The following is a 21,999-nucleotide window of genomic DNA, read 5'->3' on the forward strand; positions in this document are numbered from 1 at the left end:
TCCAAATCAGGTTTGTCTTCCTCAAAATGGCTTAAAAATTCAGTCAGTCTTTGGTCATTTTAACATTACAACACTCAGTTTTTAAATATACCTAGGACATTTTTACAGAAACTCATGTTTACTATAGTGAGGAGAAAATTGAAGAAATGCTGTCACAGGAACCAACAAGTGAGAGATGGTGAGTCACACATTTACATGGAATACATGTCTGGCAGATGTAAAAATCAAAAGATAATTTAATTTTATAAAACAGAATGCAGGAAGTTCTTGAAAAAAAATGATCTATTCACTATAACCCATAATTTTCCCAAGGTGTAAGGTTCTTGCGGTTTTAACTTCTCTAATGCTTGGATAGCTAAAAGTAGTTTTGTTTTGTGTTGAGAGCCACTCAAAATACTGCGGTATGCATACAGAATTTCAATGTCACTGCAGATGAACACTTCCTCAAAATGTGGTGTAACCCCAGAATTCAAAAACACAATGTTGTCTAAGCAGAATTATGAAAAAGATTTCCATTCAGTAGAGACTAGAGCTTGTAAATGGGGGATCTGATTATATATTACAATGATCCACTGATAACAGTAAAATGTAGCTCATGTTATACCATTTACCTAAATGTGGTCTACCCTAAGTTAAGCAGTACATTACATATAAATTCCAGTCGCTTTCATGCAGTACACCCCCATGTGATACTGATTACATACTCTCATAGGTGTGTACTAGGCTAATGGCCCTGTAGCCTTTACAAACCTAGCCAATAGAAGTGCCCTGGCATCGTGCCAGCCGACTTTAGTTCCCAGTGCCTCTACCAGTGATCCCCAGGGTGAACTTTCTACTTCCCATCCACTCATCAAGATTTCCCTTGAAGAGGGCCAGTGAGGTGCTCTGCTTCACATGTACAGGAAATCTATTCCATAGCATGGGCAGTCTCTGGGTTATGAAGCTATCCCTCCAGTATGTTCTGTAGATTGTGGTAATGAGGTTGAGGTTTCTGGAGTGTGTGGTGTGGAGGGATTGGGATTTCTTTAGATGTAGCATTTCTAACAGAGCTGGGTCAGACATGGCTTTGTAAGTCAAGCAGAGATTGCCTCTTAGTAGATGATATGAGACAGAGAACAGCTGGAGTCTTTTTGAGTCTGTCCGTGTAGGACATATGTTTAAGGCCTAGGGTCCTCTTCGTGAGGTACTTTTATGGCCTTTCCAGCTGTTGCATGTGTCTAGTGAAGTACATGCCAAATGGGGCATTATACTCAATGATTGGCCTAATGAAGGAAGAGTAGAGAGAGAAATGATGACCTCTTTCTTCCTGAATGCAAAACCCTTGGTAATGAGATGTGCCACACAGAAGGACTTTCTGACCACAGTGGCAATGTGGTGGTCAAAGGAGAGGTTGCTGTCAACTTGTGTCCCCAGATCTCTTATAACATCTTCAGTGTTCAGTAGGCTCCCATCGATGTGGTAATTAGTGGGAACTGACTTTTTCCCAAAGGGGATGATAATGCAGTTTTTGGCATTAAACTTAAGGCCATGGTTTCGACACCAGTCACTGGTCGTCTCAGTGAGGGCCTTTCTGTAGGATGTCTACATCACTTGGGGAGTTAATAATGGCTTCCAGCTTGCTTGACCCATCTGCAAATGTGGTCAGCCAGAGTCCCTCCATGTTGCCCTGGACTTCTGAGAAGTAGATGCCAAACAGGAGAGGACCCAGGACTGATCCCTGTGGGACTTCACTAGTGACTGGTCAGCAGTCTGACTTAGAATCCACAGTGTGAAAGTAGCAGACTATCTGTGAGCCAATTTGCAACCCATCTAGTGATATAGGGGTTGATGTCTAGTTTGGTGAGTTTATCAATAATTCCTGAGTGGGGAATGGTATCAAAGGCCATGGCCAGATCGAGGTAGGCTGTATGCTGTATGAACTGCCTTGCCCTCATCCACAGCAGCTCTGGTGACCGACTCAAAGAAGTCAACCAGGTTGAGCAGGCATGATCTACCTTTCACAAAACCAAATTGCGTGGGATCTAGAGTTTGGAGATTCCCTATATCCTTGTTAATTAGGTCCATGATGATGCGCTCCATAGTCTTACATATCTGACTCATCAGGCTAATGGGGCGATAATTCCCCGGGTCTGTAGTCACTCCCCCTTTATGGAGAGGGATGACTGTAGCAGTGCACCATTCGGTAGGAACAAAGCCTGAGGTGATGCTGTGACTGAACAGGGCACACAGATGTGGTGCCAGTTCACTTTGTAGTTTATGTAGAACATATCCAGAGATATTGTCAGGTCCCACGGAATCTGTATTCTTGGCCTTGGACAATGCAGCTTTAACCTGTGCTGCAGTAATGCCAAGTGCCTGGCATTCGTCTGGTATTGGGATTGGTCCTTGGGGGGGGGGGGGGGGGGGCTAGTGTTGGTACTGAATCTGTCGGCCAGTATGTTATCAATATTTGTTGGCTCAGTATAGGAGGTACCATTGTGCAGTAACTCAGTGCAAACTTGGGTATTGCTGTGGAGATTCTTGATATAACTACAGAAGGCTTTGTGGTTGTTTTTAATGTCTGCCGCAATTCTGCCTATATAGCTGGCTTTAGAGGTTTTGATGAGGGATCTCAACTTTTTGTTGATGCTAATAAGGGAATTTTTCCAGTCTTGGGACTTCACCTTTTTCTGCAACAGTTTCTTCCTTCTGTTGTAGAGTTTATTAATGTCACGGGACCACCAGACTGGCTTCCCTTTTTTTGGAAGACAGCGACTTGGTTCTGTTGGGTATGGCTAGTTCCATGCATTTATATAAGTGTTCGCACAGTGTATTAGTGTGCGATTCGGCAGTCATGCATCTATTTTCCATTGACATGGGTGCTATGAAGTTAAATAAAGAAAATAAGCCAGCAACTGGTGGAAATTACGGTTTGGTAGTTTATTAAGCTACCAAAGGTGCATATAACTCACAAACATAAATACAATATGGCCTTCTTCAGTGTGTAAATTTAGAGTTCACTATGCAATTTATAAATACACATCAGAAAACTCTGATTGGTTGAAAGTAACAAGCTCATGAATATTAATCAATTGCAAACATACATACAAAAATCAATAACAAGTATGTTAATCAAGTAAAACATATCAAAATGTCATATCAAAACAGAATAATTATGTATGTAATGTATGCAATATGATGTAATATAGTATGTTAGATCAAATATGTTTATAAATATTCATTCAAACCTGGACTAAATAGTGCACCAAGTTTGGTAATCCATTTCTTTTCTTTCATGTCCAGTTTTCTATGCCAACCACATTTATTGGTTCTATCACCAATAATTTTGTCAATAACTGTGAAATGAAATTTGGCATTATTATGTACAAGTGTATGTTTGTATAATGCGTTGGATAATTTTTTACATCTAATGTCACTCAAATGTTCGGACACCCGGAATTTCACTGATCGAGAAGTTTGCCCAACATAAAATGAGTGGCAGGTGCAGCTGGCCATATAGATGGCCCAATCAGTGTTGCAATTGGCAAAAAATTGAATATCAAACACTTTGCTACTATTTCTACTTGTGAATTCCTTGGTTTTAATCATATGTTTACAGTTCACACAGTGACCACAAGGAAAAGAGCCAATGAGTTTGTCCCCCAAAATAGTTGTTTGATAAGCCTGTGTTAAGGAGGATTCAAAGTGATGCTTGTAATGATTAAAATACCCTGCCAAGTTCTTTCCTTTACGAAAGGAGAATGAACATTTGTTGGGGATGATGGTCTTGATTTTAGCATCTGCATCTAATATGTTCCAATTATCCCTTATAATCTGAATGAAATTCTTAGTGTTTCTCCCGTATGTGGTTGTGAAACGCACTGTGTTGGTCTTGACTGGTTTCTTATTATATTTCAAAAGATCTGATCTATTTAAACCTGAGGCATGCCTATATGCCATTGTAACATATCCTGATTCATAACCCCTATCCTGAAATCTATTACACAAATCCTGAGCATGGTGACCAAAACTCATATTGTCAGAACAATTACGTCTGATTCTGATAAATTGAGACTTGGGAATATTTCTGGCGATATGTTTTGGATGAAAGCTGGAGGCATGGAGTATAGTGTTGTATTGGGGGAATTTTCTGAATACTTCTGTTTTTAAAGTATTATCCATATTTCTTGTGATCAAAATGTCCAAAAATGTTATAGATTTTTGATCATATGTAATGGTAAATTGTATCCCCCACTTATTATCATTCAAATAATCCATAAATTCTTGAAGAGATGAAACATCTGATCTCCATACCATCCAGCAATCATCCAAATATCTTCGCCAGATGTCAATGTCAGGTATAAACCAATTGTGAGTGTCATCATATATCATAATTTCTTCCATATAAGCCATGAATAGATCAGCATAAATAGGGGCAAATGAAGCCCCATTGCTGTTCCTCTGATCTGCAAAAGCATTCATCATTATAGAAAAGACATTTTGGTCAACACATGCTCAGTTAGGTTCAATAGTAGAGTATTAAATCCTGGTTGGTACATATTTGATCGTTTGAGCCAAAATTCTATTGCATCTAGTCCTGCCCAATGTGGGATGTTGGTGTATAAGGAGCATACATCTAATGTGCAAAGTATCCAATCTGGATCTAACTGCATATCATTGATAATACCCAAGAATTCAGTAGTATCCTGTATTCTTGACCTTACCAGTTTTAATAAAGGCTTCAAATACATGGTTAGAAAGTCAGATAATGGCTCAGTCAATGAACCGATTCCCGATACAATGGGCCTCCCAGGTGGATGCAAGAGGTCTTTGTGTATTTTTGGTAGAAAATAGATGTATGGTTTGATGGGGTCAGAGATAGTTAAATGATTTAATGTTTTCATTGATATAATATCATTGTCATAAGCAAAATGTAAAAAATCATCTATTTCTTTTTTAAATACAGGAGTAGGGTCCAGTGGCATTTTTGTATAATATCGCACATCATCTAATTGTTTATGTGCTATACTGAATCCAATCTAACACCACCACTGCTCCTCCCTTATCTGCATTGATAATGACCAGATCCTTATTCTTTACTAGTTGTTCCAAACAAGACCTTTCAGCATCAGTAATGTTATTAGCCATTGGTAAACAGTGATTATACTGCAAATGTAATTCATGAAGTACACTATGTAAAAATAGATTCACAGTCGGATGCATAGGTGGTGTAAACAATGAAGCATGATATTTAAATGATTCTGTCTGTGGCTGTTCAACATTTTTACTATCCTGAAAAAATAATTTTAAATTGATTAGTCTACAAAATGAAAATAAATCTTGTGTAAAGTTATCCTCAGACACAAAAAAGCCTGGAATGAAAGATAACCCTTTATTTAACAAAGAAATTTGGCCATCTGTAAGTACAGTATTTGAAATATTGTGTACATTATTTATTTGTTGGTCAGTATTTCCATCAGATTTTGTAAGCTTGTAATTTTCTTGTGCTTCCTCCCTCCCTCCTCCTCCATGTGCCCTAAAGGGGATATATAGTTTTTCCTTTTGGGAGTGGGGGAATCAATGGTGGACTGTGTCTCCGTATCTGTGCCTGATGAGTTGTCATAGTCGGTTGATTCATTGTTACTTGCTCGTCCCTTAAGTCCTTTTGGATTAGGTGTATATTTATTTTTATTTTGTCCCTCCTGAAATCTGACATGTCTTACATTTTTAAAAGGTTGGCCCTTCTCATAATCAGTAGTGTCTTTTTAACCTTTCTTTCCTTCAAAATGTTATCAAAATTTAATAGTTCAATGCTGAGTTTTGATAGTAAATCTGGAAAGAAGGGTTCCTGTTGGTAACCATTGCATTCCTCAATATTTTTTAACACTTGACTGGTTTCTTTATCAATAATTCTAGTATAATAATCTGATAATGCACTTACAAACTTCATGGAGCATTCCTGCTGAATGGAAGACCATTCATTAATGAGACTATCATCTGGGTCTGCCACCAGTGGTTGAATTTTAACCCTGAGACCCCTTGGACAAATACCTTTAGTCAAATAAGCTTTTAGTAGTTTATGATGCCAAACACAGGATCTTAGATTTTTCATATTTTTATTAAGATCAGCAAATTGTTTTTCACATTTTTGTTTTGGATTTAAAGAGTTAACATTATCAGGGTTCACCAAATTCTTGCCAATACCAAATGGTGCAAGATCATCCTTGTCCGCTGATAAATCTGAAAGTATTTTATTTAGATCCATAATAAATCCTCTGATTCAAAAAAAAAAAAAATATATATGTGTATATATATAAAACCACGTCCTGTATATATTTCTAGTGATGATATGACAATAATGGCAATATATTAATAGTGCTGATTGCACTTATAACCACGTCATATACAGAACAATAATGGTTTTTTAAATTATAACATGAAAGTGAAAGGAATTATATTGAATGTTTGGCACATAAATTCCAAGCTTAAAAAATGTTTGAATTGTTTGTTTAATGGTCACAAAGGTTAAGAAATGGGTGAATATTTATAAACATATTTGATCTAACATACTATATTACATCATATTGCATACATTACATACATAATTATTCTGTTTTGATATGACATTTTGATATGTTTTACTTGATTAACATACTTGTTATTGATTTTTGTATGTATGTTTGCAATTGATTAATATTCATGAGCTTGTTACTTTCAACCAATCAGAGTTTTCTGATGTGTATTTAAAAATTGCATAGTGAACTCTAAATTTACACACTGAAGAAGGCCATATTGTATTTGGGCCGAAACCGGTATGTTTGTGAGTTATATGCACCTTTGGTAGCTTAATAAACTACCAAACCGTAATTTCCACCAGTTGCTGGCTTATTTTCTTTATTTGATATTTCCTGTTGCCGTGCAACTCCCTACGCGCAGGGGACATTTTTTCTGCTATGAAGTTAGCCACCTCTGTTTTTAGGAGCCCAAAGTCAGCTTTGGAGATGTTTTTCATGGTGGCTACCTTTGCGGGGGTGTGGGTGAGATGCAGATTTCCATGGTGATTAGTCTGTGGTTGGATCTAACCAGGGAGGAACTAACTATTGGTGTAGAGCAGCGGTTGCTCATATTAGTAATAACCAGGTCAAGGATATTGCCTCCTCTAGTGGGGGTAAGAATGAGCTGGTCCAGGACATTGGAATTGATGAATTCCAGGAAGCGTTGGGACAGTGTTTTCGTGCATGAGTTCTCCCAGTTGATGGAGGGGTAGTTGAAGTCACCTAGTATGAGAGTGCTGGGTTGGACCCTAACAGTTTCCAGGTTGTTTAAGAATGTGAGGTGAGAGTCTTGGGACATGGCTGGGGACCTATAGCAGGCTATGACCTTAATCACCGTCTTACCCAATGTTAATTGTACCTGAAGTATCTCAGATGCATTGTGCTGGGCTACTAGTCTGAAGTTGTGCATATCCATTATGAATATGGAGACACCACTGCCTTTGGAACTTCGGTCCATGCTGTGGGGCTAAAAGATGTGGAATGAGTTATAGCCTGCTAGCACAGGGGTGCTTTCTGCTGCTTTAAACCAGGTCTCCGTTACAGCACAAATGTCGATGTTCTCCACTTTGAGGAGTGCTTCAAGCAAGTGCAGTTTGAGATTTAGACCCCTAGCTTTGAGCAGCATGACCCTCAGATTGCATTTATTTATAGCTGTTACGGTGGTAATTTGGTCTTTGGAACATTGCCCAAAAAAGGCACTATAGGGGTGGCAAGAGTCTTAGCCAGTATCGGGGAAACCCAGGGGTGACAGATGCAGGCCATCTCTGGCAAAGCAATGAGGTCTGTCAATCATGTCATCCCAAGCAGACAGATACTGGATCTCCTTAGAATGACACAAAAACTTAGCCAATTGTTGAAGTCAATCATTTTTTGCTTGTACTGCGGGATCATTCTGGGCGATGGTAGGATGCTGCACAGGGCTAGGGTTATACCTGCCTGGGCCACATAATCCGAGAGCTCCTCCATGTCTCTTTTCATGTAGTCCGGGGTGGTGCGTCTCAGATGATTCACTCAGATGGACACTGACAGAGTCATACTTGTACTTGTGGAGTGATCTGAGTGCGTGTGTTATGTGTTGGATTCTGGCACCTGCTAGACAGCTGACTGTTACCTTCTACTTATTCAACCTAGTGAGTGGGACATCAGTGTGCCTCACTATCGAGTCACATATGATTAGTATATTGGGCAAGCTGTTTGCCTTAGGGGCTTAGGTTTAGGGGCACACTGTCTTTGTGTATATGTATGTGTGTATATATATATATATATATATATATATATATATATATATATATATATATATATATATCTGTGTGTGTGTGTGTGTGTGTGTGTGTATTCATGCATTCTCTCACGGGGTAAATGAGCAGTTTAGAAATATTAAGTTGCAATGCTATGGTCTGGAATTTATAACAACAAAGAAATACCACTTTCGGGAAGAATGTATGCACAGACAAGATGCATATGTTGAAGATATGTTTCAGAAAGAGATTCTTAACAGCATACATTCTGTGAATGTACAGTAGTGCTTCAGTACGAAATTTACTTGAATAATATGCTTTTATACTTGGAAGAGAATTCAGCCACAATACAGAGACTGATGAGTTGGTGTCAAATAACATGGACTAAAGCAGTTAAAGTATTGCTATCTTTCGTGTTGAGTGGCTAAGAAAGATGGAACCCCCAAAACATACCATCAATAAAAGAGGTGAAAAGGATGATTACAAAGACTGAACATGAAATGAAAATGACAACTATTAGAGGGCAGAAAAATAATTCAATAGTAAAATCCTGTATTGATCTCTGTAATGGAAATTGTGCTTAAAAGGACACTAACATAGAACAAAGTACCTAGAATGTAAATCTAATACAGCAGACTACAGTAAAATGTGTGCAGCCACTGGTCAAACTGCTGTGCTATGCAATACAGTGAAAGCAAATTGATGTGGTCACTACTTAATTCCTGATCTCAGATTAGGTTGTAAACAGTTAATCTGTGTGTTTATTTAAAGTTCCTGGTCCCTCCCCACTCTCCACTATCTGTGTTTGATGCTTACTGATTATAGTTCATGTCCCTTCAGACTAATGCAACATGGTACTAACTTGATGAATATCAGCATATGGATGACCTCTAATACCAGACTACTGACTTGTCTTTTACATCTTTTTTTTTTTTCTACTTTACTACAGACTCATAAAAACTTATCCAATCCATTTAATGATTGGAATACTGTGGAATGCAACAGTTCCACATATCTAATACAAGTGTCATCTTAGTTTAGAATCAAAATGAAAAAAAAAAACGGCAAAAGTCAACAAAATTGTTCAAACAAATCCGGTAGTATATCCAAAGGAACAGAAAATGAAAACACAAGTGTTTTTAGCGCTTTCATTCACTAAATTTAATACGTGAACTTCTTCAGAAAACAAACATAAGCTATTACCCAAGCTCCCTTAAATACTAAACACTACAGGAAATGACATCAACAATTAAGCATGTGTGTATTTAGAAATACTTAAACAAATATAAAATTATATAATTATATTTATTTATATAATGATCTATATCTTACTCTATATGTATTCTTGTCAAATTAATGACACTTTCTGATCTAATAGAATAAAAACATATATGTATATATAATGATAAAACATATAAAAATGGTTATAAATAAATAATAAACACATTTCTTCAAATGCTAGTGACCACATGCATTAAAAAATGCACATGTAATCCAACCAACAAAACTATCTATTCAACAAAAAACATTTTAAATTAATGGACTCGTTGAGTCCTGGTAACTTGTCAGCAGCCAAAATAAGTTGCTATAATGTTCTTTACATTCCAAAACGTTATTTAAATCCCCACCAAACTCAATGTTGTTGACCTTTCCTAACACTGAAAATTCAAATTTCTTGAAATGTGTACATACTGCCACGTGTTTTGCCTAAGAATTGAACTTGTCTTTATTTTTAATAGCTAGGTTGTGTTCATAAATCCTTCGCTTCAAAACCCTTTTTGTTTTGCCTATGTAATAATGGTCACAAGACACACAGCAAAATCCGTATTACAGTTGAAATATCCTTTGGCCCAAATAGTGTAATTAAGACTTGACAAATACACAAGAACTGTTACTAATGAATCTACATTGTTTGCAATTTTTGCAGGCATACGTGCCCCTTTTGGTGCTAACTGTTCTACTAATGTCATAATGTTTGGTACTGTCAGCTTCTAACATGGACTTTAAATTGACTACCTTTTTTATAGGTAAATTTAGGTTTGACACCTATAATGGCAGCCAGTTCCTTGTTACCTAACAACACTTTCCAATTGTTTTCTATTATATCTTTAATAAACCACATTTCATTGACTATAGGTAAAGGAAAAGCAATGTTGTAACTATTGTTAACTACACAATTCTTAGAAACTGAACTTGTACAAATGTCCCCAGATAAAAGAATAGGTTTAGCTATACCTTGCCTTAAAGATATTACTTCCTGTTCTATCGTTTGGATCCATTCTGCACCATATCCTCTGTGAAGAAACAATGATCTTAGAAATGCGATTTCTTTGAAAAATGTGTTGCCATCTGTTGTGAGCCTACTTAAATGAATGTTTAGTCTAGTCTAGAATTTAGTTTAGAATCATTTCACATTTTGTATCCAAATATTATGCACTGGTGTGATGCTTGCTGCTAATTTTCGAGGATTATAACAAGAACATTAATTTTTATCTGACCTAAAATCATACTTTAAAAACATTCTTGTAAATAAAAAACAAGCTATATACAGGTAATTGTCAGCATGTCAATGTTGCATCAACAGTTTAAGATGTTTCATCTTTATACCAGCATAGTGTATCATTTTTCATCCTTTTGTAGCCAAATATTATGCACTGGTGTGATGCTTGCTGCTAATTTTCCAGGATTATAACAAGAACATTAATTTTTATCTGACCTGAAATCATACTTTAAAAACATTCTTATAAATAAAAAAACAAGCTATATACAGGTAATTGTCAGCATGTTAATGTTACATCAACAGTTTAAGATGTTTCATCTTTATACCTGCATAGTGTATCATTTTTCATCCTACGTTTAGTTGATGTACAGTTTAAAGTGTTATTATCCTAGTTATATTTGATGTAAAATGCACAGTGTTATTCTTCTGTTCCTGTGAAACTATACTTTATTAATCTGTGTTACATGTGGAGCTTTTCTCCCCGGGCCTCCGCTGAAAAAGAACTCATGTCCAGATGGACTTTCCCTGTAACCAAATGTACAATAAACAAACAAACAGAAAAGTAACCTATAGCTCCACAGCTTCAATACCAACCCAGCTAAGATTAGCCTTTACATTAAATCATTTTTACAAATTCACCAGAAGGTCTGGAGGCAGATGAAGCACAGTGGTTTACATCTAAAACTACATAATATAAGGAGGTTTACAAGAATAAGAAAGAAAATGTTATACTTACAGAATACGTCATCAGGTATTTCAAATGGTGGATGTGTATATTTAGCACATCCCTTACTTCTACATCTGCTTATTTGTGAAAACTGCTGATTTATTCTAACAAACAATCAGACAATAGCTATTTATTTTTTTAATCTTTTAAACTTATTGCTTGATTTCCAGATATTAACTTTAGTTTGCCTCCTCAGGGATGTAGCATTCCAGTCCATGCCGTCTACTATGTTAAGGATCTTCTATTCTACAAGTTCAGTTGCTTCTTCTAAACTGAGAAATATTTTTATTCCACCTGGCAAATGTATTTGAGACTTTTAGGAAAAAGCAAGTTGATCTTAATGTCTTTTTTAGTTCTCTGATTAAAGGCAGACAGGCTTTTCTTTTACTCATTACTTTTGTGGAGTAGTCATTGTCAAAATGAAGTATATTTTCACCTATTTTTATTGCAAGACTTGACTATGCAGCTTTTAAGATTTGTTGTTTCTTCATACTAGATAACCTTCACAATTAACTGTCCATGGTGATATATTTAAGCCAAAGAACTATTAGCTCTTTCAATTTCAAATGAAAAGGATCATGTTACGTTAAAGTTTTTGTACAACCAAGTTAAAATAATTAATCATACATTCTCCTGGTTTTTCCAAGTATCCCATAGATTTCTATATTATTTTTTCTCAGTCTATTCACCATACCATCTATTTTTTTCAATAAACCATTTGTTTTGTTTTTAGTAAAAAATCTGTGTGTGATTCACCTACAGATATCTTTCCCTTGATGTCATTAAGTGAATCTTCCTTACAGATTATTCGTCAGCCTTGTTGTTTTATCATGCCACTCAACACACACACACACACACACATATATATATATATATATATATATATATATATATATATATATATATATATATACTTGATTTTTCCATTCTTGTTTAAAAGTGTCCATTTTTAATTCATTTGCCTAATCATGATGGCCTACATACTTGTTATCAGTGCCTGTGTTTCTTTCTTCAAAGAATCCTGTGTATCGTTTTTCAAATAGCTCATTTTATAGTCTCTGTTGCTTTTATTTTCAAATGACGTTTCTGACAGGAATTTTTTGATTTTTCAGTAAAACAATGCTATAGAACCTTTCTTCACTTTACAAATAAAATGTATTACTTTAGAAATCTGTAAAGGGTCAATTTTGATAAATTAATCATTAGAAATATAAAATACTGTTACAGAGCTTTTGACAGTTTCTGGTCTCACTCTGCCATCTTCGCCATGCCTCAAGGACAGTGTTTAACATACAGAAGCTCAAACTGGGATCCTGCTGAATAAACTTCCATGTATATTTGTGTACTGGTTACAGGCTGTCCCCAGGTTACAGACATCTGACATGTGGACAATCCATAGATACGAATGGTCTGCTGCAATGTCGGAAATAACGTGGAAAAAAAAAATCCTTAAAGTTGCCCAAATCTGTGTGATTGAGAGATTGGGAGAAAGTGAGAGCAAAGTGTGAGTTAATGCATGTATGAGTGAGGAAATGACTGTGTGAGAGATCGGAAGAGTGAGAGCGATGTGTGAGAATGCATGTATGAATGAAGAAGAGACTGTGTGAGTGAGACAGACTGAAAAGTGAGAGCAAGCGAGCGATCCCCTGGCAACAGTTAAGAGGTGGTTGGTTGCACAAGGGGAGGAGGTTAGTTATGGAATAGGTAAAGTAGGGTTAAGTGTGTGTGTATGTGTGTGTGTGTGTGTGTGTGTGTGTGTGTGTGTGTGTGTGTGTGTGTGTGTCAGAGGATTTGATATTCCACCCATATCTCGCAACCTCTTACAGCAAGAAATCTGGACAAAGCCCCAAATATAGGGGCATATTTTAAACATTTCTCTTACAAACTTAGAAAGTAGTTAGAGCGGCAGGTTTTGCATTACCATGAATTTTCCTGTATTAAGTCTGAAACTCAAATGACTGCTATTATTTTCTGACTACAACCCTCAATGATTGCCAGAAAACCACAATTTTATGAGAAACAGACCAAAATATCAGGCAATATCTGGACAGTGGAGAGGTAAGGGTTTGTGCACCTCTCCTCTTAGCTCAAAGAATCTGGATAAGCCTAAAATTAACAGGTGACAAAGGCTCATAAAAGGAGCATATTTTAAATGACTTGTTTGTGTGTGTGTGTGTGTGTGTGTGTGTGTGTGTGTGTGTGTGTGTGTGTGTGTGTGTGTGATACCTCTAAACCTCTTACAGCAAGAAAATTGGCCAAAGCCATAAATAAAAGTGGGACAATTTTCTGAAGGGTATGAATTCTGAAACTCAAATGTCTGTCATTATTTTCTAACTTCAGTCTTTAATGATTTGCCACTTCTTTTGCTAAACAACCAAAATGTTATGAAAACTGGACCAAAAATATAACGCAAAAAATCTGGACATTCTGAGAAAATCTGTACAGTTGAGAGATATGGTGTGTGTGTGTGTGTGTGTGTGTGTGTGTGTGTGTGTGTGTGTGTGCGAAAAAAAGTCCTCAAACACTGCATTTAATAAAAAGATGCCTTAAACCAGCTATGTTGATAGGAAGAAAGGAAGCATAGCTCATAGGAAGTAAGGAAGCATAGCTACAGTATTATGTTTAAGATTCTTTTTTTTATTTGGAAGTTTTTCTAAAGTGTTTTACATGCAAAGAAAAGTAAAATAAATACTAGACTGAGGCAAACATTTGAATAAGTGACATTTGACAAGAACCATACATACGTGTTTCGACTTAACATACAAATTTGACTTAAGGACATACTAAAAACAGATCCTGTCCTTAACCGGGGACTGCCTGTACTTGTGTAGCAAATAATGTACAACATGTAAAAAAAGACAGGCGATAATATTTTCTCACATTTAGAAACCAGTTCTCAACCTACCTATATGTTGTATATGGAACATAAACCTCTCTTGAAGGGAACTCCAAAACTTCTTTTGTGGGTCTCACTCGTGGATCAGGATATGGTTTAACATGAAGAAGCTCAGGAGACAAACAGTAGTGCGGACTTTCAGGAGCTGGAGAGATGTCTATCTTCAACTGTGCTGTGAGAGAAGAGCAATGAAACAAAGAGGTAAATGCTACAATTTTGAGTCCAGCATAAGAGGAAGCCTTGGTAATCAACTAAAATTCTGAAACAGAAACATAACCTTTTATAGTTCATACACATAATTCCAGTGTGCAGATCTAAAAGTCATGTAAAACACAGACTAACAAATATTATAGTTATATTTCATATTTCCTATACAGCTATCAAGTTTGTGTTTAAACTTGTAAATACTTTGGCCAATTTTATCATGAATCATAATATTTTTCCATGACTCTGGTACTAGTTATGTAAGAGTCCCTATTTTTTGTATAACTTAATGTAAGAAGCATCTTTGCTGAAGGGTCTCTTAAATCTCAATGCCTTTATATACTTAAAAGCTGCAAGCACTAAATGTAAGGCAATTTTTACCTTTGAGAATTAACCCAAGTATGGTAAGTAAAACAATGCCAGAATCATCTTTATAAAATGTCTTAGAACATATTCAAGTAACTTAACTTGAAGGATATAATTACAAAAAGCAGAACTGCATTCAGGTATTATTCTTATTAGTGTCATAAACAGCTGTGATAGGTAGACTGGATCTACTGTAACCATGGTTTTAAACAGTAGTCTAACCTGTTTCATACCCGTCTAATTTATCTGAAATGCACTTTAAAATGGCAAGCCTTCATGTATTAATATTTCCAAATCCTTAATATATTCTACTTGTTCAAAGACACTATAATTTCAGAAGCTGCTATGAAATATATACTGTCTGCTTTGAGCATTACGCTAGAAACGTCATGATTCAACTTTAGTTTTGTAAAACAGGTTAACTTTTATTGCAAACATGGCAGGTCATTAGAAACCATGTATCTTACATCCAACTGCTGCTGATCAGGATATGCAATGCATTATGATATAGATTACTTCTTCAAAGGACTACACCACACATTATATGTAAAAGGGTGGGGGTGGTGGAGCCAAGATGGCCAACTGATAGCAGCAGTTTTTCAGAGCTCCATGAAACCAATAGAAAAAACAGGAAATAACTTATTTTATTTTAGCAAAAATACTTAGAATTGATAGATGAAAGCATAACTGCCTTTTGGCTTTTCCTGGTTAGGGGTCGCCACAGCGGAACTCCGGTCCGCTAATGATTGGCAGTAGAGTTTTATGTGCTGGCTTGCCGGGCCTAACGCACAACCTTCTGCGAAGGAACGCCCATTCACGCATGTCGACACACAGAAGACGCTCTGAGACTCGAACGTGCAACGTCTAACTGTGTGGTGACAACGCTACCGCAGCACCACCACCGCTACTGATAGATGAAAGCATAAGCTATCTTATTAGTAACTTTGCTGAACTTAGGAAAGTTTTTTCCTGGCAAATTATACAGTAGAATATATAATTTGTGGAGATAAGCACTTCGAAGACTTCTCATTCTGACATGGCTTTAAAAAACGAAATGCAGCTTGTGACATCTGCTCTACAAGAACTCTCACTAAAAATGGATGATTTTAAGGAGAATTTATAAATCCCTCACGGAAAATTGTCAGAAACAAACAGATTCTCTCAAGGAACTTATTCAGCAGCATCAATCCAGAACAACACACTTAGAAGCATCCCTGAATGATCTTGATGGAAGACTGAAGGAAGAAGAAAACCAAAAAGATTTCCTCATCAAACAAAACATTTGGCTTCTCAATAAAGTGGATGACCTGGAAAACAGGGAGAGAAGGTTCAAATAAGGATTTTTGGCATCCCTGAGAGAGCTGAAGGAGAAGATATTTATTTCCTGAATACCTGGATTACAGCGATTTTAGATTTAAAGGAGGGTCTGTCCTTTGGTATTGAAAAGGCTCATACAGCTTTAGGAAAGCCAGTGTCAGCATCCTCCTCTACTCCTCCCAGATCAATAGTCATAAAGTTTCTATCTTATTTGGACAAGGAGTTGGTCCTAAAAATCTGCCTGGAGGAAAAGTCCATTAAAATTTAATCAAAACCCAATTAGGTTTGATAATGACTATTCTACCAGGGTTTTGGAACAGAGGAAAAAAGCTTGGCCATTAATAAAACTGTTGAAGCAGAATAACATCACAACTCAGCTTGTCTTTCCTGCCAGAATAAAAATCCCATATCAGAATGAAATGAGATCATTCAATGCCTTAGAGGAAGCCACTGCCTTTATTAAAAACAATAACATTATTTCCTTACCTGATGATACGGAATGGGCATCTGCATCTCTGAAGTGAGTTACTGATAAATCTTCTTGGACTTGTTAAACAGAAAAAACAAAGATTGCTGTTCCCACTAAATCTCTTAAAGCATCTACTGCAACTGGACTTTAATTTGTTTTATACTTCCTAAATCTTCAAGTAAGGTATGTCATGACAATATTTTTCTTATTGCTTTTCTTTCTCTTTTTGCTTTTTCATTTATAAACTTTTTTTTGTTGTTCATATACAAATTAAATAACTGTTTATGCTTTTAGTATATCAGTATAACATTACTGGTTTAATGAGTGATATAACTGAACAGTAAGCTATATTTGCTTTTATGACCTTAAGATGACATGCTTTATTTCAAATAATATATAGCTCTTTGCCCGGCTAATTTATTCTTCTGAGTTATTACACAGGCATAGTCACTGCTTAGATTATTTATCAAAACCGTTTTGGATACATGGGATAACAGGGCATATCTATGATTTAGTATATATTAACTAGTTCTTTTTAAATATTTATAACTTCTGATGGTTTCAGAATATATATTGGTACCTGTGTGAACAAAAAGCCGTTTACCGGCTTTTGACATAAATTGGGTCTCTCTGACAGTTATATGCTTGTATGTTTTATGGCATAAGGTTTTTAAATGGTTACAAGTTATGCTTCCTGTAGAGTTTAATGTTAAAGTACTGTTTTCTCTCTCGTTGGCATTGAATGTTATTTTACTGTTTGGAAGTATCTGACAGTTAAACTTTGCATTTGTTACTGCAAATAAGCAGACTTTGTGACACAGTTAAAGTGAGGTCAGGAAACAGTACTGTGTAGTGTGCTGGGCAGGAAAATGTCAGTTTGAAATCTAAGAAGTGAAGCTTTCTTACTCAGCTCCTGACATAATGCATTCTATGATTGCAGATCAGATTACATTACATCTAATGTGCATATGCTAGCCTAATTGTGAATGTCAAGTCTCTGATTGGTTAATATAGCATGTGACGACTGTGCCCTGGCCCAGCAGTCAAGGAGCCTCAATCCTCACCACTAACACCAGGGAGGTCGTTTCATAGAAGAGGAAAGGATAACTAATACACAAAGTAAAGTACAATTTCCCTTAAGTGCACAGCTATAGGGTCCAGATCTCAGCCTAGCTGGCAAGCTAACCTCCAGTACCCTCTCTGTCCAACCAGTGCTTCATGTCCCTGCCCAGGTAGCTGACACACCACACACACACTTTGAGAAGAGGTTATACAACCACACAGACCCTCCTGGGAAAAAGGCTGGCACAGGTTCTCCAGCTGTGCCCCTTTACCCAAGCGATACAGTAGTAATTAGTGCCACCACCAGCTAATAAATATCAGCTACTCAAAGGCCCTTAAAAGGGTGTCTAGTTATTACTGTGCAATATTATTATCCAATGGTAGTATGACTAACAGTCAAGGCTTACTTTAGAGTGGCCTATTACAATAACCTCTATAAATATGCAATGTACTCTAGAGCTTATCTCTATACAAAGCAGCCACAGGTAGAAGGTTTTACAAATATTTAATAATAAATAATTAAAACACAAGACAAAACTACTACACCACACAGATATCTAAGAGTTCAGAGATCACATAGAAACTTAACATAATACAGTAGGACAGGTATGATTTCAAAGAAAAATACCTAATTAATCTATACTAGCTTTAACTATTCCTACAAGAAATCACAGTGTTAAAACTTACATATGAGCATAAAGTAGAGTGCTGGTAAGTTGGATATCCAAGATCAAAATGCTTTCAGTCTCTTGTGAGAAAAAGTACTTAAACATTACTAACAAACATGTTTGCTGGGTCCCTCCCCAAATTACATCATTTTTGACACTTAGGTTTTCCCAGGCAAACAAACTGCATTATTTAGCAATCTAACACCTGCACAGAAACTTACAATAGAAGACATTTCACATGTATATTCTAACAGAAACTAGAGCAATAAAGCACCTTCCACATCTAAATTCTGGTCATAAACTTTAGCCTTAAAACAATGGGCATGAATCCTTCATCCAACTGCACTGTGGTCGACTTGTAAAACATTAAAGAGATTCATAAGATCTTTTCAACTTAAAAAGACACATTTGAAATATTTGGCTTGGTTTTCCTTACAGCAGATGGTAATGTTGCAACAATCATGAAGTTCACATTTTACAGTGCTTTCTTACATTTAAAAACACAAGCCTGTATTTTACATTTATTTATACAGTTGATAGAATTATGTATCAAATTCTTTTTGACTAGGCTGGCAGCCTTCGCCCATCTATCCCCAATCGTCACATAGCATAGTAGGCTTCTTTTACAAGAATTATGAGCTACACTGTCTGCAAACATATTCATGGTTCCCTTTTATAATAGTGATTATATTTTGTGATCAAATATATACAGAAATGTTATTTTTTTCTTGCAAACAGTTAATTATAGCTACTATTTCTAGTGAATATACTGGAGTTTTTTATAAATAGATCTTTATAAATAATTTACCTATGCAGTTAGCAAATGTTTAGTATAGGCTTATACATTTACAGGAAATGCTTATGACTAATGGTAATAACTGTAAGGATATTCAAACACCATACTAAATCCTAGCAAATATATGGATGAATAATTTTGATTGAACTATAATTACTTTGCATTTAATATGTTGATTTCTTTATTGCATCCTAGATATTATTTATATATCAGATGTCATGTTTTCAGTTATTATAAAGTCATGTCTTTTAGTATATTAGCACTTTATGACATGGAAAGAGCTCAGTAATATCTATGACTTGTGATAACACAAAAAACAAGTTATGAGTTTCAGTATTACCCTATTACTATGGTAGATATTTACAGCTATCTCTATCTTAATTTTCTCTTTGAGTCATTCACTTTTAAGACCTGTTATCCATAGTAAGTTTTATATAAATAATGATTTTTACTAATTTTTGTCAATTTAACTAATGCCAGTTAGTTATTATTGATTTTAATCAGTTATTTAAACATCTGCTATTCCAAAAGTTTAGGAGTTAATTAAGGACAAATATGTCTTATGGAATATTTCTAAAAATCTATGTTAACATCTTTTGGGAATGACACACACTCACTATGTGCTAACACCCAGTTCTCGTCAAGTTTTTATTTAGTGTTTGTTTGTCATGATAAGATTTATTCAGAGGGCAAGTAAATATAAATGCTAAATGATTCTTTGATTTGCTCTGCCATTTTGAAGTTTTTATTAGAACTAATACAGATGACATGCTTAGGTAATTTGGGTAATCATTCAGATTGTTAATAAAGCTAATATTTATTTAGTCTATTAAACACTAAATTCAGATTATATATATCCTAATATGTCTCTTGCTTCCTTAGTGAGTAATTACTGTATAAATGTTTAATGTTTCTAATAATAGTGTATATAACTCATTTCTAAAACCTAACTGGAACTAATATCTGATTAGTTGTTTATCACTACTATTTTTCTCTTAATTTAAAATATATTCTCCATTTTTTACTTTGTTTTCATGGGCTCGAACCAATAAAGGTTGATGGTTGGGATAGGAAGTCCAGCAGATTTAGTTTTGTTTGCTAGACTAGGAATGTATCTCATTCCACATATAGGGTGTATTAAAGTGTATATATCAGAGTGAAATATGCAAATTTTTTGTTATTTAACTGTTTTTCTAGTTTTGAAATGCCTGACACAACTGTTTTACTTTTATCTTTCATGGGGAAAGTTATTTGGCTTGAGATAAATAGAAATACAACAAATTATATTCTATTGTCTATTCAGGAAGGTATTATGCATACAGGATTCTATTAATAAAAGTTCCTTTATTATTTGATATCTTTAAAGAAGTCTGATAGGGATTTAATGTTGATATCCTTAAATACTAATGGCTTAAACAACCCATATAAGAGAGCCAACTTACTAAGGTATCTTAAACTAAACAAGGCTCAAGTAGTTTTTCTCCAAGAAACACACTTTAAAATAAATGATACATTTATGTGGGACCCTAAGGAATGCACAATACTTGCTCAATCTTCTTATAAAAATAAGACCAGAGGAGTAACAATTCTATGGAAAAATACTTTCTTAAAAACATGTAGATAATGATGGAATCATGGCCTTAGTTATACTTAGGTTTAATAATAGAATTTGGACCCTGATTAATTTATACTGGTTCCCGGGTATAGGGGTTGGACTAGCTAAGAAATACTTAGACTTTATTACAACTACTTCTAAAGGTAATATTATACTAGGAGGTGATTTTAATTGTATCACAGATATTACAGAAACTACCAATAGGAAATCTCCTAGACTATTGTCCTCAGCCAAACAGTTAAGAAATGGACAGAAATGTTTAAATTAAAAGATACCTTTAATGCTTTGGGACCAAATTATTTACTGTTCTCATACCAGGACTACAGACATGGTACCCAAACTAGAATAGATAAAATTTATATCTCACAAGATCTTTATTCTAACATCTTGCATTTTTCAATACATAGGTTCATAGGTTCATACTAGACTATCTGCCCTAGGGCATTTATAAGCCTAGCCAGAATGTGTTTGGCTTTCGCCACCCATTTTAAATTTATTTTGCTATGCCCTTTTTTGAGGTTAGTATACTGTGCCTCTGTCTAACAGTGACACAGAAGTGATACCCGGGGTAAACCTACGATCCCCCATCCACTCATCAAGATTCCTCTTGAAGAGAGTCAATGAGGGACTCTGCCTAACCTGGACTGGGATTTTATTCCAGAGTGAAGGGAGCCTCTGGGTTATGAATCTGTCCCTCCAGCATGTCCTATTTATTTCAGTGCTGAGGTTCAAGTCTCTCGAGCACGTAGCTCGATGGGATTTGGATTTTCTGAGGTGCAGCATGTCCATTAATTCCGGGTTGGACATGGCTTTATACGTCAGGCACAGATCGCCTCTGAACAGGCGGTATGCCACTGAGTAGAGCTGGAGTTTCTTTAACTGGGCAGCATATCGCATCTGTTTGAGCCCTTTGATCCTCTTGGTGAGGTACTTTTGGGGTCTTTCCAGTTGCTGCAGGTGTCTGGTAAGGTACATCCCAAAAGGGGCATTGTACTCAATTATGGGCCTGATGAGGGATGAGTAAAGAGGCACAATGACCACCCCTGATCTACATGTGAATCCCTTCATGATTAGGTGGGCTATATAAAATGTTTTTCTAACCACTTT

At 35.8% G+C, this 21,999-nt stretch overlaps 1 protein-coding gene across 8 annotated transcripts in view; it reads right to left on the reverse strand.

The window, feature by feature from the left end:
* The window catches only part of DOCK6 (dedicator of cytokinesis 6), a 2,991,519-nt gene that overhangs the window by 1,632,573 nt on the left and 1,336,947 nt on the right, over positions 1 to 21,999 (reverse strand). For all 8 annotated transcript variants that reach the window (XM_044084603.1, XM_044084600.1, XM_044084599.1 and 5 more), the window contains exon 14: positions 14,405 to 14,567. In XM_044084603.1, the coding sequence (XP_043940538.1) occupies positions 14,405 to 14,567 (163 nt within the window). The remainder of the gene's footprint in view (positions 1 to 14,404; positions 14,568 to 21,999) is intronic.

The sequence above is a fragment of the Protopterus annectens genome, chromosome 9.part0 (genome assembly GCF_019279795.1).
Source record: "Protopterus annectens isolate FY-2018-M chromosome 9.part0, PAN1.0, whole genome shotgun sequence".
NCBI classification, from domain to species: Eukaryota; Metazoa; Chordata; order Ceratodontiformes; family Protopteridae; genus Protopterus; species Protopterus annectens.